Source organism: Meleagris gallopavo, chromosome Z, assembly GCF_905368555.1.
Source record: "Meleagris gallopavo chromosome Z, MGAL_WU_HG_1.1, whole genome shotgun sequence".
In the NCBI taxonomy this organism is placed as follows: domain Eukaryota; kingdom Metazoa; phylum Chordata; class Aves; order Galliformes; family Phasianidae; genus Meleagris; species Meleagris gallopavo.
The window spans coordinates 41,378,583-41,397,625 of NC_139435.1; the positions used below are offsets into that span (position 1 = coordinate 41,378,583).

At 36.4% G+C, this 19,043-nt stretch overlaps 1 protein-coding gene across 15 annotated transcripts in view; it reads left to right on the forward strand.

Annotated features, from left to right (window-relative positions):
• AOPEP (aminopeptidase O (putative)) overlaps positions 1 to 19,043 on the forward strand; it is a 173,204-nt gene that overhangs the window by 75,801 nt on the left and 78,360 nt on the right. For all 15 annotated transcript variants that reach the window (XR_014880622.1, XR_014880623.1, XR_014880619.1 and 12 more), the window contains exons 8-11: positions 840 to 942; positions 1,061 to 1,168; positions 7,244 to 7,287; positions 15,860 to 15,920. Coding sequence is in view for 5 of the 15 variants with exons in the window: in XM_085214015.1 (XP_085070141.1) it covers positions 840 to 942; positions 1,061 to 1,168; positions 7,244 to 7,287; positions 15,860 to 15,920 (316 nt within the window). In the remaining 10 variants the exon portion in view is untranslated. The remainder of the gene's footprint in view (positions 1 to 839; positions 943 to 1,060; positions 1,169 to 7,243; positions 7,288 to 15,859; positions 15,921 to 19,043) is intronic.

Here is a 19,043-nt window from a genome sequence, read left to right on the forward strand (position 1 = left end):
GAAGTCATGAGGTGACCTTTTCCGTTTACCTTTTGTCTCTGCTGTATATGCTTCCCAGCCATGTTACCTTCAGCAGTGGAGTAAGGCCTTTGGTTTTGGACTCTCTCTCCCATTTTAATTGATTTATTAGCTTCAATTCCAATTAATTTGTATTATAATGTGTTATCTCACGTTTTGCTATTATATTCAGTACGCTAGTTTCCTCCCTTATCTCACTGCTGTTGTTTTGTTTTTAGGTCCATCTCCCTACTCTTTCTCCTTTTTCCCCCTTCCCCCTCTCCCAGGGTGTGAATCTGTGGGTCCCTCTGCCCCATTTCATTATGGAACTGGGCCAAACCAGCTCAAAAACTGTTGACAGTATGTGTTTGTAAGGCTTGCTGTTTTAAAACTTCAAAGTTTTTCTCCAACAACAAAAAACAAAATGAAAGCCAGAAAAGTATTTTTTTCTGTGGTGTATTACATACAAATGAAAGAACTTATTCTTGCAAATATAATTGCGTAAGCTGTTAAGCCAACGCTCAGGTATAAGAAGAGAATCTGTAGTTGAATATAATGACTGCGGTATCCTTCTCTTCCCTTTTACTTAAAATGTCTTTTTTCTGTTTTGTTTTTCTTTCTTCATAATGTGTCTGTGCATTGTAGGATGGCATGTAACATAATGTCAATCTGTCAGTAAAGATAGTGCACTAACTTGATAATGGCTTTTTTTTCTATCCCAGCTGAACTAATCACAAGTTTTTAAGTTACTAGGACATGTACAGTGGTTCAACTATGAGAAGATGTAATGCATGAGCTATTTCTTACTTATCCAGGACTTTACTAGTCTCTTACCATTTTAGGCCTCGCAAGGAGAGTACAGGAGAAGTGAGTGAATCTGGAGCATCTGTTGTCAAACATGGTCTTAAAGCAGAAAAAGTCTTCATGCAGGTTCATTATTTGAAGGTGAGTTTTGTAAGCTGATTTTTATTGAGATTGGTTTAGTAATATTACAAAGATTTCTTTATTCTAGATATCAGCATATTCATAGCATCCTATTTGTTTTTGGTTTAATTTCTTGCAGGGTTATTTCCTTTTGCGGTCTCTGGCAAGTAGATTAGGAGAGGCTTCATACTTTGCATCTTTACGAAAATTTGTCTATAAATTCCATGGACAGCTTGTTCTTTCTCAGGTACAGTGCTCGGGATTGTTACTCACATTTTGAAATACAAAGGACATAAACTTTCTGTTTGACTATCTAAATGACTACTTCTGGTTGTGGTGGAAAATGAACGGCAATTGTAGCTTAGCAGTGTTGGTGATATTCCTACCTGTTAGGAGGCAATACCATTTTTCACTGTGATACTTGAATCTGATTCCTGTATCACATAATTAAGCAATGGATTAAATTTGTTTTAGGCTGTCGGCTTGATAATTCATGTTCATAGGTTCTGATGTTCTCAAATACAGGTCATTTACTCTCCTGTAATTGTCTCTTGTTTTGTATTCTTTTAATTTCTGGATTTCAGTTGTAATCAGTATCTTCCTGGATAACTCTCTTTTCTTGAGAAAGAGGAAACACGGAGTAGGAATGTAACTGAAAACCTCTATAAGTAGTAACAGTGTATGCATGTTACATTCTCCCTTTATTCCTTCCTCTCTCTGTGTTGCTTCATTTGGTTCTTTCCATTTCAGTCTTTCTTGTGAGAACTGCCTCCTCCCCATGGTCAGTGTCACTATCACAGTATGACATTGCACACACCTTTATTACAGTCTTATCACAGCACCTTTTAAGGATAGGACTATATCCAACAGTAAATGTGTTTTCTTTCTCTGTAGGAAGTCTTAAAGACTATATTTATGTTGGTATTGGTGGATAAATAGTCACAGCAGGAACTGAAAATGCAGGAGCATTAAGTCAAGTTAGTATAAAGTTTATTATTCAGGATCCTGCCTGAGCGAGTGTGCTGTCCAGGTTTAAATGAATAAAAGATTTAAAGTAAATTGAGGTATGAATGGTAAGTTTAAATGTCATAATATTGTACTTCCAGCTTGTCCAAAATAATTGTAGAAGTTCCCAGCTTTAGGAATTGTGGGGAAGGGGGAAAGTAAAAGTAGTGAAAATAATTGCCCATGTTCTGAATACCAGTCTTGTTTTCAGTGGTATTTGTAGTATTTTTCGTAGATGAGAGCTGCAGGTGCAAGGAAATGACTTCAGATGTGAAACATTAATCAATGTTTTTTTTTCCCTCATTTTGATTGCATGCTCAGTATGTTTTTAATAGTAGTTTTTGTTTGCTTTAGTTGAGTCATTAACAGACAAGTCTGGAATCTCCAAGAAGGAATTTAATAAAGTCTTCCATTTTTCTTTCTCTGGGAGAATTCACTTAGTTGCTGCATTGGATGAACTTTTTAAGTAATGTAGAAAAAAATGATAGAGTGTTACTGACTATGAATAAATAGACAGGAGTGGAAGTTGCTGATACTTATAATGCAGTTAAAGCTGTTGTTCAGTTTGATATTGAAGTAAGAACACATTGGAAACTGAACTGTTTGTAGCCTGCCATTTTTATGTACTTCTGCTACAGTAATAACCAAAGGTTTGTAGTGTTCAGTCATCTGATACAGCTACAGTTTGCTCAGGTAAAATGACAATTAAGAAGACAGCACTTCAAAAAATAATATTTTATGCTATACTTGAAAGTTTTAAAGGCAGGTGTATGAGTCCAAGCTTACTGTGCATATGTCTACATCAACATCTTCCTGCATACCTTTTTATGCATATACATGTGATTATCTTTTTCACACCAAAAGTTTATCTGTGCACACACTCATTCACAGTCATTCACAGTCATTCAACTGTCTGTTTTTTGAACTGTTTTATCTAGAATTGGAAGCTTAAGAATCCAGTCTATATGTATTTTGATGTTTCATCATCTAGAATCTTTTCCTAATACTTATTTTTATTTAAACTTTTATAATTGCAGTTTGGCCTCAGCTGTTCCATGCTGATTTATGAGCTTGATTAAACAGCTGTTGAAATCCATGGAGCTTGGTGTGGATTCTGACACTGTCCCAGCCACAGCAGTCTGTAGGACAAGGGTCTTTGCTTTCTTTACTCTCGTGTGCTTGTAAAATAAAAATAGATGGGTCATTTTTACTCATATTGAATTAGTTTCCTTTTTCGATTGACTGGAGTACCTATGCTGTGAAGAAAAGCTGATAACTGGGATTGTTCTGTATGGAGAAGAGAAAGCTTTAAGTAGGTCTCATTGCAGTCTTCCAGTACTTAGAAACGTACAGGAAGCTGGAGAGAGACTCTTCATCAGGGAATGCAGTGATAGGACAAGGGGCAAGGGCTTTAAACTGAAAGAGGGTAAAGTTTGATTAAACATTCTTTGTGACAACTATGATGAGACATTGGAACAGGAAGTTGTGCATGCTGCATCCCTGGAACTGTTCAAGGCCAATTTGTATGGGGCCATGGGCACTATGATTTAGAGGAAGATATCCTACGCAGTGGCAGGGATGTTGGAAACAATCTTTCAGGTCTCTTCCAACTCAAACCATTCTATGAGTCTGTGATTCTGTGAACGTATTCCTACCTATTTCATTCAAATTTTGTAGCTGTGTAGCAGGAACATTTGCTGGCTTTCCTTACATGTATGCAGTGTGGGACAATCTTTAACTATTATATGATCACAGTTCTTTTATTTATATTTTTTTCCCAAAGATCTTTCCAAAAGATCTTCCCAAAGATTATGTAAAATAGGTGCTAATCAGATGTAAAGCAGCTGTTTGGTATTTTGTTCTCCATTGATTGTTCAGTGGTTGGCACTCTGCCATACTGTATGCTTTTCTTTCTATTCAACTTCTTGAGTTTGTTAAAGCTTAAACAAATAAAATTGTTTCACAAACTTAGATATTTTTACTTTTCATTGATTATATTTAAACTGCTCCTGTGTATGGCAGCTGTTTAATGTATAGATCAGTTAGTTACCTGGCACATTCTGACATCTGGTTGTGTTAATACATAAAAATATGAGTCGTTTTAGCCACATCTACTTTTCAGGTGGAAGTACCTTTTAAAAAGGAACATATGAAGTTTTGTGCGAGTAAGACTGAGTTAGAAAAATGATTAACATGGTATAAGGTTTTTTTTTCTTTTGGAGAGAAAACATCCTATTTTTTCTGATCTTTTCATAATTAATGACTTAAAGTATTTTAAAATATAAATGTATCATAATGAAGTAGGGCTAGAAATAGAACTGGAGAAAACAGCAGAGGGGAGTGGAACTAAAAGAAGTTCAGAAATCATGTCTCTTACTGATGAAAGATGAAAAAGTCTTCTAATAGATCACACATTTGAAAGATATATATATATATAAATCCAAATATATTTCAGCATCCTTGTTTTAAGTACAAAGATCTTTAAGGAAATTCTAAGCTTTATGAGTATTATCTCTTCTGTCAGGGAAGAGACCCATCTGTCTGAAAATATTATAAAACTTTCTGATACCATATACAAATCTTACTGCTGTAAGTCTACAGCTTCAATTATCAACTCTGGAATATCTTTCTATATTTCCATTTTTGCTATCACAGTCTCTCACATAACTGTTGACTTGAAGATTTTGTATTTGCTTAGTTTCTGTTCAGCATCCTTTAAGCTTAAAGATACATAGTAGTTTGTTCCTATTTTATAATCATTTGATTGGAAAAGGCATAAATTGTTTAACTGTGACCAGGGCAAACTGACAAGGGAGTACTTCCAATGCTTGTGAGTTTTATTGATGCCTGCTGAACCACAGTAACAGATTCTGTTTGATCTGCATGGATGAGGTTTAAATAGTCAAGTGAATCTTATCAATGATTTTCTGCTGAATAATCTTAAGGAGAAGTTGAAAGATGATTGAGTAGTGCCATTGATATTAACATTTAGTTTCTCATCTTTTTCATAGGCACATGTATGCATTACAAGTGAGCTTGAGGTAGCATAGGCTCCAGAATCAAAGTGTTAGCAGAAGTTGTGTACAAGCTTGTATTTCTTTACTTGTCATAGAATGGCTTGGGTTAGAAGGGTCCTCAAAGATCATCCAGTTCCAAACACCTGCTGTGGACAAGGTTGCTGCCCGTTAGATCAGGCTGTCAAGTTCCCCATTCAACCTTTTCCTGACCGTCTCCAGGAATGGAACATACACAACTTCTCTGGGCAGCCCTGACATCTAACTTAAATCAAGGAATCATAGAATGGCTTGCGTTGGAAGGGACCTCAAGGGTCATGAAGCTCCAACCCCCCTGCTGCATGCAGGGCCACCAATCTCCATATCTAATACTAGACCAAGCTGCGTAGGGCCACATCCAACCTGGCCTTAAATATCTTCAGGGATGCGGCATCCAGAGCCTACTTGGGGCAGCCTGTTCCAGCACCTTACCACTCTCTTGGTAAAGAACTTCCCCCTGACATTCATCCTAAATCTTCTCTGCCTCAACTTAAACCACTTCCTCTTGTCCTGCCATTATCTACCCTAGTAAAGAGTTGACTCGTCTCCTGTTTCTGGGCTCCATTTAGATACTGGAAGGCTGCAGTGAGGTCACTCCGCAGCCTTTTCTTCTCCAGGCTGAACAAGCCCAGCTCCCTCAGCATGTCTTCGTAGGGGAGGTGCTCCAGTCCTCTGATCAGGAGACGCTCCACTGGAACTTTCTAACATCTTTCTTGTATTGGGGCCCCCAGACCTGGATGCAGTATTCCAGGTGGGGCCTCACAAGAGCAGGGTTGAGAGGGACAATCACTTCCCTGTCCCTGCTGGCCCTCTTCTGATGGAGCCCAGGATACCATTTGCTTTCTAAGCTGCAAGAGTACATTGCTGGCTCATGTTAAGTTTTTCATTGACCAGGACCTCCAGGTCCTTATCTGCAGGACTACTCTCAAGGAGTGCTTCTTCCAGTCTGTATATGTGCCTGAGATTCCTCTGGCCAATTTGTTAACAATGATGCACTGTGGTGACATGATTGCTAACTTTTCTTTCTGACTTCATTGAATTTCTTGTTGGAAAGAAAAAATGCAAATTGTATTTTGTTTTGTGATTTGACTCAGCCATCAATCCACAAGCCTTTGCTTCAAAGTTTAAGGTCACTTAAATAAATGGTATTAAAGCTTAATCTCTTATATTTGCCGTTTAACTCTTCTGAACCATTTTACCTGGAAAGGAAGGCAAAAATAGCCTGAGGTTAAAATTTCACTCCTGATGTTTAATGTTTGGCAAAATAATAAGCAATTGAAAAGTCAGTGCTATGATAGTGATATGTCAGGCAGAATTAACAGCTGGCAAATATTAAAAGACATGAAGACGTGTAGATATGAGGTATGAGGTATTTTGTTCTCCTATTCTGTTTTGGAGCACTGAAATACAAACAATTAAAATAAGACAGAAGAGATGAATCCAAATTTTTAGCTAGTGTGAAGAAGGATTCCTATGCTTTGTGGGTATTTAGACAGATGTGACTGTCTTTATATAATGGTAGGTTGTGGATAGCATGGGGTGTCAGAGAGCCATTCAGTAACGTCAAGTGGAACTTTCTATAAAGAGGTCTTATGATACTGTTATAAGTGAGAATGATAGTAATGTTGTTACACTGTCATAGCACTTTCCTTCTTAATCCATTGAAGAAGTTCTGTCTTCCTTCTCTTTGAATAGTTTATTCCATGGTGTGATTCACAGCAAGGATGTGAATTTAACCAGGGTAGGTGTGGCCTTCTGATCAATTGGGTGCAATAGAGGAAAGAAAAAAAAAAAAAGCCAACATTAAAATATGTTTGTATAATTAATGATATTTTCATAAATAATTACACATTAATGATAACGTGATAGCAAAAGAACAATGAAGAGAATGTGAAGAATACCTATGATTCTGCTGTTTGTGACCCTCCGAGTATATGAATTTCCAGCTTTTAACAGCTATAGTTTGTGTATTCTTATAGAGAAATTAAAAAGGGAATGTAGAATTGTGTTAAAATAATCAACAAGCTTTTCAAGGCCATTTTCTTTCATGATTGACACTTTTTCCTTGAATGGGTTGAAAAAGTGACAAACATAATGCTTGTTGTATAAATAATTAAGCAGAATAGCACCAGGGTAGATATATAAACTTTGTTCTTATCATTCTTTTGTATGCAGTCTTTAAAAATCTGTTGCTTTTTAGCAGTGCAGACACATAGTTATCTCTGCATAAACACACTATTTGTGGTGTTTTGTTTGTTTTCCAGGATTTTCTTTCTACACTGTTGGAAGACATACCTGAACAAAAAGAGTAAGTGAGAACGAGGTTAGTAAAGTTATAGAAAATAGTGGAGTCAGATTTAATTTTCAGCAGTGCTAGCCAGAAATAAGATTTCACTTATTATTTTCTGAATGTTGCATTTAAGCATCTATCTTTGTCTATAAATTCTCATTCATGTGTGCAAGCAATAATATAAGATTTCTGATATTGCTATTCCATGCTCCCCCCCAAGCCGTGTCTTTAATGTTAAGGCAGCATTGAGGTTTTATATTCACTGTGTGACCTGAAGTGCCAGGCACAGCTGCTCAGCTTTATCTATGATCCTCCTGCCAGCTGCTTTTGGCACGTGAAGCCTGAGAGCAAGAAGAAGAGCTTTGCCCTGGATCTAGGAGAGCAGAGAAGGTTTTTACGCAAGCAGTAGTGTGGTAGTATCCTCTCCTTGTCACACAGTGTGCCAAATGAGGGAAAGATGAAAAACACTTACGGAAATCCAGTGTTAAGCACCTCTCGTGTCCTTTGAAATCCTCCTCTGTGTGACTAGCTGAACATGATACAGCATGTCTTTAACAGAAATTTGAATCCGTCACTGCATATTTGTTGGTTAGTTCTGTATGATTGTGGACTGTGCTACAAATACAGATTCTTCTACAGTGAACTCTGGCATATTTAAAAAAAAAAGCACGTTTACTGGAAAAAACACATTTTTTGGAAGCAAGATTCTGAAAGTCTTTATTGAGTTTATATTTTTCCTGGAAAAAAAAGAAAAAAAAAGAAAAACAGAGGGAAGTCTAAGGTGAAATGTTCGGAGATTTTTAGTTCTAGGGAGTTCTCATAATTGAGATATTGGTTTATGCCACCATGAGTGGTGTTACAGTTTCCAAAGATTTACCTTGGAATGCTGTGTGGTTTGTATCATTGGATAAGGATTCCCAGCCCCACAAAAATCAGGAATATTAAGTGGAGAATATGGAGAATATGAGGAAGTGAATTACCTAGTGATTTGATTATACATGGATTTGTTAGTAGAAACTCCACTTTCCTTTTCTTGTGTTTCTCCATAGCCCAATGGAAAGTGTTATTTGAATAAGCAGCCAATTTTCAGCCAAGATACATGCCAAGATATGTGTAAACATTTAGTAAAACTAATGCAAAGGAAGTATGGCACCATTTGTTTTGCATCACCCTCCAGAGTAATACATAGAAAAATTCAGATCTGTGGAAATTAATTTTACAGCCAGACATACAGTTTATCTGAACTTATGTACTCTTAAAATCACTCTGAATGTAGATATCAACAGCAATGCCTGGAGTAACATGTGAATAGAGAGTAGGCATTTATTTCTTGTCTGCTACAAAGATTTTTTTTCATTCGTGAGTGCATGCTGTTGGTAGTAAGCAAAAAACAGCCTGAAGGAAAAGTGAAGGGAGAAAAGGTAAAAACAAAGTATCTTTAGACATCATCTGTTGATAAGCGTTTTTTGTTGTTGTTGTTGTTGTTGTTTTGCACAAAGATTCAACCACAGGAATAAAGAACACAGGAAGTGCAGAGCAACAATTTGAATTCTTTGTAGCACACAAAATTGCTCACTCTTGTGCAATTCTACCAAGTAAAATTTTAACATTAAACCTAAACACTTCTTCCTTGAAAAATATTAAGCATTCTAATATTGTATTGGAGTCTGACCTTAATAAGAAAGAAAGAAGTAAAAACAAATTACTAGTATGGAGTGAAGCCAAGACCTAAATCAGCTATGGCAAAAGAGGCACACTTAGTGTTACTAAGAGAAGAGTTTGGCTCATTGGGAGACATTTATAATGAGAGTAGTATTAGAATTGGCAGAAAGCAGTTGCACTAAAGTGTGGAAATTTTCTGTAATTATTACTTGGTAGTGGTAGTAATGGAGTAATGGTACATTACTTTTCTGCTTTTTGATGCAGCAGACTGTAAGTTTTTCTCTTTTGCCAAACGTAAGTACTCAGGTTTTAGTTACAGGAGCTTTTTTTAGTGCATTCCCAATGATGAACAGCTCCAAAATACAGGCATAAGTTCTTGAGATGCAGTCCCTGATTTTTGCTGTCTTCCATACACAGAGGAGGAGGATTACATACCTAGCTACTTCCTTCCTACTCTGACTCAGTTCTGCTAGCTACAGGAATCCATTCTCAGAGACAGATCCTTCTGTTTCTGCACTGCAGCTGGGTTCTGACCAACAGACCTAGAATCTCCTAGCTTTCACCTAAGGTCGATGTTTCTCTGTAAGGAGCTAATGACAAGAAGGAGAAATGCCTATCGACGTTATCTGTGATTGTTTCAAAGCCTTTTAAAATATTATATGCTCTGGCTGTAGCTCTATATTGACTTGTAACTAGTAAGAAATCTGTAATACTACTCACTTGTAACTGGGATAGCGAATTTTCTCATATATAATTTGAGACTTCATTGCAGTTTTTTTTTTTAAAAAGAACCAAGCCAAATAACAACAAAACTACTCTTACCTCTCTTTGTATTTTGGTCCACTAACTTTGTTGAAAACTTTCCATGGTTCTGCTCTTCTTAAGGCTTAAATGTATATTCCTTAATGTTCCTTTCTACATCTGCCCAGCATGTAAACCATGCAAAAACTCAGTGTTTTTAAGGTCCTGTAGTACAGAGTGAGCTTCGTCAATCTCAGATAAATCAGAGATGCAGCTGTTTGTGCTCTTTATGAGCACAGATCTTTTTTGTGTTAGTTTTGTTGTGATTTTTTTTTTTTATTTTATTCAATAAAATAAATAAGAGGATTAATAAATAAGTCTCGCCTGGACGCCTACCTGTGCGACCTGGTGTAGGGAACCTGCTTTGGCAGGGGGGTTGGTCTCGATGATCTCTAGAGGTCCCTTCCAACCCCTACAATTCTGTGATTCTGTGATTCTGTAGATCTATTGTTCTAATAACGCAGAATAGACAAAGAATGGATTGTGTTATGTTTCTGCTGTTTGTATTGCTAATAGCTCGGACTTACTATCTGCATTCTTTGAACATCTATATAAACTGTCTGTTGATTAAGAAATCAGTGTTAAAATAATGCTGTAATTTCAAAACATTCATCTACGTAGGTATTTGTCTCTTTCTTTCATGCTGTCCCTCTTGGATACTTACACTGAAGGCTTCTTACCATGAATATGTTGATTTTGATGAAGATGAACAGTTGGAAGGCTCCCAACCTTTTTTCCCAGTATTTGTGGCTTCACTTCAAAATAAAATAAATTATTTTTTAAAAGGAAAAAAAAATCTTATCTGTAGGAAGCTATTAGGTTCTTGACAGTCACTGATCGGTCACTACTCTTTGCTTTATCATATAGCTGGAATGCCTTACTTTGAAAATAATTTATGTGAACTACTGCATATATCCAGATGAAGTGAATATGCTTATTGAAGTATTTTCAGCTGGATATGTTGATTTTTTGCCTTCCTTTACCTCCGTCTCTGCCTACAAAAAAGTTACGTTCTTTCATGTTCTCTGTTTATTTGAACACATTTTTTTTTTTTTCTTAATGTGGATTCTCTTCCTTGATTGAGGAATTAAGTGGGTTTATGTTTAAAGTTTCCAAAGTGCCTTGGGGCCCAATGCAATGAAAGCTTGCTATGTAGACAGTTTTTATAACTTTAACTTTGAAATTATCGTCAGTGCAAGTATTTTACAGAGCTTTTTCTGAAACATTGCATCTGGCCATATATACTATATGTATACATGTTAGATCATTCATCATCTGATCAGCTTAGTCTAAACAATTGACAAGGGATAAGATAAAGGAGGTACTAATGTTCTTACAGCAGGAAACAGTGGTACAAAGCAATTAAAGAAATTGCCATACTGTTTTATAAGCTCAGATTCCCTTAGCCCGGTACACTACCTAAAGAAGAAGGCAATTCAGAAAATCAGACATACGGATTTAAGTCTTACAGATGCTGAAATGCAACATAAGTAGGTGGTAAGTGCCCTTTCTGAATATGGATGCTTCACTGAATTGCAGCCTCTATATATACTTGGCTCTGAGTCCTTCCTGTGGGTTTTGAAACAGTAACTTGTTTATTTAGAGGAAGGTGTCCCTGCTCATGGCAGGAGATTGGAACTAGATGATCTTTGTGGTCCCGTCCAATCTAAGCAATTCTATGAGTCTATGATGTATCTTTTGGGTTTGGCTGGAAGTTGGTAGAAACCTTTCCAAAGACCTTTCCAAGGAAGATATTCAAGTCTTGCCTGGACGCCTACCTGTGCGACCTGGTGTAGGGAACCTGCTTTGGCAGGGGGGTTGGTCTCGATGATCTCTAGAGGTCCTTTCCAACCCCTACAATTCTGAGATTCTGTGATTCTGTGACTTCTCATTTAAGTATTGTCTCTCAATTCATTCAGAGCAGATCTTTGCAATAGTCTCCATAACACTAAAACATTTGAAGAAAAATAAAAAAGTAATACGCTACAACAACTTGATATTTTTGATAAATGCTATTAAGAATGTCCTAAGTTGGTGTAGTGTTTTCATCCTGATAGGTTTCACTCCCACTCCTCAAAGGCAGAAGGCAGAGGGGGAAAAGATTTTAGGGGTTGAGATAAGGACAAGAAGATTGCTAACCAATTACCATCATGGGCAAAACAGTTTCAAAATAGGAAGATAACTGCCTGTTCATAACAGACCAGAGCAGTACAAACTCAAAGCAAGCTAAAAACTTCTATCTTCTACCTCCTTCCCCCAAGGGTTGCAGGGAAACAGAGAATGGGAGCTGCAGTCAGTTCATAACACTTTTTCTGTCTTGCTCCTTCATGGTCACTATACTGCTACTCTATATAGATCCTCTCACAAGATGACGTGCTTGCCAAACTGATACTAGGAGGGTTTGCCTCAGGCGGCAGCTCTCTCAGCACTGATCCAACACAGCTCCATACCCTGAGGCCCACACTCCAGGCACTGCTCCACCACTGTCCCCGTGGGCGGCAGCTCCCCTAGCCCTCCTGCCCTGTTGAGGGTTGCTCTCCGGGGCTGCAGCTCCAGGCAGGAGCACAGCTCCTTCTGTGGGGGCTCTCCGTGGGCTGTATCTCATTCAGGTCTTACCCACTGCTGCAACATGGGCTCCTCCATGGCTGAATGTGGAGGTGTGCCTTGCGTGGTGCCCATGGGCTGCAGGGGGACAGCCTGCTCCTCCATAGGCCTCTCTTGGGCTGAAGGGAGCTTTTGCTCTGCACCTGGATCTCCTCCTGCCCTGCACTGATCTTGGGGTCTGCAGTATTATTTCTTACATTTTTTCACTCATTATTCCCAGCTGCTGTTGCAGATCTTTCCTTTCTTAAATATGCTGTCTGTCACCATCATCTCTCACAGGCTCAAAAAAAACCAACGGGGTATAGTAAATAAAGTCACTACATAGCAAATACGATATAATCACTTGACCTAGATAATATTTTTTCTGAGAAAATCTTGCATTTTAAGTTTTGCCTAGGCTGTTAAAAAGAGGTAGAGAAACTGGCAATGTGAAGCTCTGTTTCTTATCCCTAGGTAAAACAAATTAAGTGTGTATGTAAAAGCGTTTTTACCTAACTGTTAACTCTTGTACAGCTTTGGAACATAAAGCTGCGCTGGTTTTGATTCATGAGTGAAAAAGTGGAAAAGTCTTCTTCTGATTATGCTGCTTGAGACAGAATAAATTAAATGATTCGCCTGATCTACCTCTGACTATACAAAATTTTGGTGTCTCATTTTAAGCTTGTCCTGTATGTGCTTTTTGCAGTAACCCCGCAGTCAGATGCGCTCAAGAAAAAAAAGTCATCCCAAGGAAAGTGTACTGACTGATTGTTTGGACTTACCTTTTTTTTCCTCCCATTCACTTTGGAAGGAATTCAACTGACTAGCTTAATTAGACACCAATTTTTAGAATACTGCATGGAGATAAATGTAATAAAGCCTGAAGGACCTAGCATTTAAATGTTCTAAATTTGCATAAAAAACAAGGTAGTATTAAAAGTGGACCAAATCTAGATATAATTCACTTGAATGTAGAAGACCATCCCATTACAAGTATGACATCTCTGTTCAGTTACCTGTATAAAATCAATTTCCATAGTGATCAGACAGATAGAATGGTAATTTCGTGAAAATTCATAATCCTCGCCAATGTAAAAATGCTTTTTCTTGAGTGCTGTAGTTGAATTACATGGTATGAGGTTTTTTTGTTTGTTTGGTTGGTTTTGTTTTGTTTGTTTTTTTTCAGACTGTGGCAGTCTACTATTTCCTAGTGTTACAGGATATATTTTTGACTTCTCAGATTTATTAACTAGGGAGATTTCTTTTTCTCTTTGGGAATTATTCCTCTTTGTAGAACTTTTTAAGTCACCTCAGCCAGACTTATAATGTCATTTCTCACTTGTAAAGAGCCTCAGAGAAAGGTTGGAACCTAAATTGCATGAGCTGTTGAAATATACTGCTATCACTAAATAGACTGATTGTGTTTCCAAATTAAGCCTGCTTATTCAGCAACATATATATGACTGATCAAAAACTAAAGAAAACCGTTAAAAGAATAGAGACTGTAAACACGTATAGTTGGCATTGCTGTCACTGTGAATAGAATGATCTTTTTCTTTTTAATTTGCAGCTTCTTCTTCTAAATACTACAGTATTCAGTATGATGCTCTGTCCTGTGTGCAAGTATATCTTAGTAGCTGGAAGACACAGGGCAGCACTTGTAAGCACAGGCTTTTTTATGCTTAAGGTACCTGGTGATTCATTTTTGCCTTTGTTACAAAATTCCTGTGTATTTTGGACAAGCTTATTGTGATCAGATTGCTGGTTTTTTGCAGGTACCCCTGAACAATTACTCAATGAGTAGATAACTGACTCTGTTTTAAACAGATATTCCTGCCTCTAATTCAAATTGGCAGAATTTTATTCTATTAAGTGGGCCTGCTTTTAATGATACTTCCTTCAGAATATTGCTAAGTGGGAGTAGACATGGTAGATCTAACAACGTGATGGTGTGGAATAGAGATTGTAACTATTAGTTGTACTTCAAAGGAATATAATATGTAGTTCTGTTGAGAGATGGAGGAGAAACTTTTCATCTTGAATTCAAGGAAATTAAGAATAAGTCAAGATATAGTCCATGTCTGGAAAAATGCTGCTGCTAACCACTAATCATGCTAACCATCAATAATTTAAATCTTTGGTCAGTCCAAAGTAAATTAGACAAGATTAAAAATAATTATAATAATTACTAAGGGCAGTAAACACACAAATTTTTATTCTATGATTTTGTTGAGTGTTTCATCATATTGACTGACTGCTTTCAAGACTTCATAAGCTCTCTAGCATTAATTTTCCTAGTTGCATGTCAGGCATAACTGTGATTGATCTGTCTCCCAGTGGCATAGCGGAAGTTAATATTTAAAGGAGTTCTAAAATCATTCGGTAAAAATGATTGATGGATTCATTGCAAATTCTTTCATAGTCACGGATACAGTCCATAAATAAACTTCCTATAGGATCAGAATTTTAAGCAGAACTTTGTTAGAGTTGGGGAAAATAAAAACCAACAGAATTCTTTGTCATGTAGTTAAATTAAAAACAGTATTGAGAAGCTTGCCTTTCTGCTTTAGAACTTCAAAATGGAGGTTCTTTTCTGGGCACTTTTCTGGGTACTTTGTTGTACCCTCACTTGAGGGTAGCTGCAGATACTAGAATGAGTCTTGCCAAGGTATTTCAGTGCACAGGACTGTGCATGTTCTTCTCAGAATTTATAGACAGCTTATTTAAGTATTATTTTTCAGTATTGGCATACTGCATGAATAGTGTAATTTTTTTAATATAATTCGCTTCTCTGTAAGTTGAGAAGTTTTCAGCCTAGATTGAAGTAAATTCAGCAGAAGCTACTTGCAAAAGCAAAAGTGGAAATATTTCTGAATGTACAAATAATTATGCCTGTGGTTATTTTAGTCCCACACTGCTTGGTCAAAACAAACTATTTCCTTTTGTATTAGTTCAAGCTCCAGACTATTCCAGACTTCGAGTGTTATCAGCATATAAAGAAAATGTAGGAGAGATTAAACTTAAACTAAAATATATTAACTACTCAGTAACTCTGAGGATTAAAATCTATTGGTGCCTATAAAATCCATACGTTTATAGAAGCTGTTTTTTTATTTTAATCTTCTTTGATACTTTATATTTACTTATAGGCTGCTTCTGTAAAAACTAGTTTTGAGTGTCTCCAGCTAAACTTACTTGTCCCATGTTTTTGGGTTCGTTTGTTTGTTTTTTTTTTTTCAGTAGAAGAAAGAAAAATGAGAGCACATATTCATAATTTATGTTTCATAACTGCAGTTTACCATCTTAAATGTTCTCTGCCTATAGCCATTTATCCTTTGTTTAAACACGCAAAAAATCTGATCTGTCTTTAATTTGCTCATATCACCTCTGATGGTATTATTCATTAAAAAATCCATAATATCTACTATTGTATTACATCCAGTACTGGGAATTCAGGGTTTTGCTTAGCTACTTCATTTGTTAAACTTAATGTGAAAAACGTCTGTTTTTGTGTGTGTATTCTCTAACTTTTTTTTTTTTAAAGGTCTGGATTAACTGTTGAAAGCATCTCCCAGAATTGGCTTGATACTTCTGGCATACCAAAGGTAAATTCAAAATATTCGTTCTCTGTTCTTTCTGGAGACTTGCATTTCACATTGTATATATAATGTATTATTTTTAAATAAATAATTTTGATTATGACTCTACATCTTAATGCAAAGAGAAAGAAGAGAAAATTTGCTTTAATTGGAAGGGTGCAAGAGAAAGGACAATGTAATGATGCATCTTGGTGTTCAGTCATTTCTTGAAGAAAGACTTTGATTTTAATACCATGTTTTAATCAAGAAAATAAATAGAAAATTCAGTGTGTTATAGAACAGCTGCTTTAACTATTGTAGATAAATAGTTGTAAGGCACTAAACAGACTCTCTGAAATAAAAGTGTGTTCTACCATTTTGCTTAGAATTGTCTCTCTGAGGATATGCCTTACTTGTTTCCAAAATCAGCTCTGAAATCACAAGTAAGGAAGATAGGAGTATGCTAAAGAATTGAAAATAACTTTGATTTGTGTGAAAACTGAACACTGTCTACTTGAATGTATGCTGTAAGCTGTTCAGAACGACTAGCAAGTAGTTTCATAATTTTCCATGTCTACTGAGTTTGTAGGTAAAACAGCAAAAATATAGCTGTTCTTTTGAGAATCAGCATGCTCAACTCTCCTCTATTTCTTTCATCAGTAACCTTTCTGATTTCTTACTGCTGTTGCCTTCAGCACTTCTCAGACTCTTGCAGGAACTGATTTCCGCTGTACTAAAAGAAATTGAGCTGTCATTCAGTGAATAAAAAACCTTATTCACTTAGTGCTTTATTGAATCATCTGGGGAGGCCTTATACTTGAAGTCAAGACTGTCAGGGCTGCTTAGTAGCTCTCAATACATTTTTATCTGTGATCTGTTTATGACTTTATTTACTCTCTAGAGAACTATGAATTGTCTGGTGTGCAGTAAATGAGAAACAGAAAACACCTTGAGATGTATTTAAATTATGTGGGGTTTTTTTCAGCAAAATATTTTCTTACCTGTTGTGATAGATTCGGGTTTGCAAAGGCATATAAACCATTTTCTTGGTGAATTCTGGTGAATTTTCTGCATTATAAGCAGCAACTGAGGAACTCCATGGAGTTAATTTTTGCTGTCTTATATAAGTTGCATGATGAGTGAGCAAGGATGTTTGTATAGGAAGCTTTATGCCTGTTCTTTTGCCTGGATGATGCTGCTGAGCTTGCTAACCAGGCAGTGTGAACTTTATGAGGCACCCAGTATTCTTTGCAGTTGACTGCCTTTCTTATGTGGTGGAGCCACTGGAAAAATTTCTGCTCCAGAGGTGTCCCAAAGCAGAGCAGCAGTCCTGTGCCTTACACTGGAATTGTCATCTTTCTGCTTATGAATCTTATTTTGCATACTGCACTATAGAGTCTTGTAGCATGGTAGCTAAAATGTCTCTTAATTTACAAGTAATATCAAAGACTACACTAAATTTTGAATGGAAACTTCCAGGCTCTTCTATATGCCAGTACTAATCAAGAGTAATTCTGTATAAGTTAAAAGAGTCATGCTGATAAATAAAAATTGATTGTCCTGTTGCATGCCAAGTTACGCTTCCAGCTTCTGTATTTTCTAAAGCATTAAAGGTTAATCTTATAAAATAGAATACGTGATAATTCCTGGCCAATCTTTTTCATAAATGGGAGAGTGCCACGGCACAATGGTTCTCTTGAAGCTTGCTGTTCAGTAAGGTTTTCTTACATAGAAAACAAGGATCATAAGAGATGGAAAATAAGCAGGCTTTTCTGAAATACATGCTGTCAGAAAGATGTTTTCCTGGGAACACATTGTGAGAGGGAAAATGTCTTGCTGAAAACACCATTTATCAAAACAAGTATCAGCAACCCTCCAGCATGTAGTGCTGCCTCAGAACTGACTCACTGAAGGATTATAGAATACTTTTATCACATGCAAGGCTAGTAATGATGTAACACCACAAACTTCAGTCAGTGATTTAAGCTGGCAAATAGTAGATCAGAAGAATGAAACAACATTTAGAACAGGAAAACACCTATGAGCTCACTTAAGTCTACTTTATTCATGCCACGCATGTACTCTGAAGTATGGTCTCTGTTTCTGTCTGTATAATAGATTTGCTCTAGTTTAATTACAGTTTAAAACTAAAAGGCTGTATGCTTGTGGAGGATATGTACTTCATAGATTGTCTTTCATAGTGTCCATTTACTTTGTGTTAATTTCCTATGCTACCTAGCAAGTTAATCTTTTTAAAAAGAAACTTAAAATACTTAGTATTAGGCATTTTTAATTGAGTAACAGATGAATTAGCACTAGTTTCTTTATCTCATAAACTCCTAAAAGTACTTTTCTATCTCATTCTTGTTTTACTACCTTTTTATTGCCTCTGTGAAACTGCATTGTTCATAGCCTGCTCTTATTTATTGGTAAACTTGTTATCTTATCTTGAGTGTTCCTTGAATGTGCATTTGATTTGGTACCTTGTGTTATGAAAATGATCTTCTTCAGATTCAGTCCTGAGTTGCTGTTTCATCCATCTGTTAAACTTAATTATTTTTGCCTGTTCCACCTCAAACAGTGTTTCCTGATTATAACAGCTGCTACCAACAGATATTTCAGAATACGTATAGCTTTTTGTGAGCATCAGGGGAACATTAACATGATTTCTGATTCTTAATGAACAGTGGAAGATAGCTTGCTCTTACAGTGCTAAAAATACTTATACTTAAATATATATATTTTTCCTCTCTGATCTGTTTTTTTTTGGGGGGGGGAAGGGGGTTGGGGTGAGGGTTGTAACTATGGTGAAGGAAAGTAACTTAATCCATACACATTAATGTTTCTTGTAAACCAACCATACTTCTAGAAATACATTGTCAAAAGAATTCTTCCATTGGTGAATATTCATTTATTCATAGTATTTCTGATTTTGTTTATATATGGCTGGTTTTTGGATCGTTCTATTCGAGGAAATAGATTGCATAACTGAAGGAAACCCATAGCAAAACTTCACTAAACTATTTTTAAAAAATGAAGTAAAACACAAATAAAGTTTGTGGATTCTTTTAAATCAGTGCAGATAATATCTTTTTGTGATTTCATAAATATTAAGGGATGTTCTAGCAGCAGCTCAAATAATTAATATGA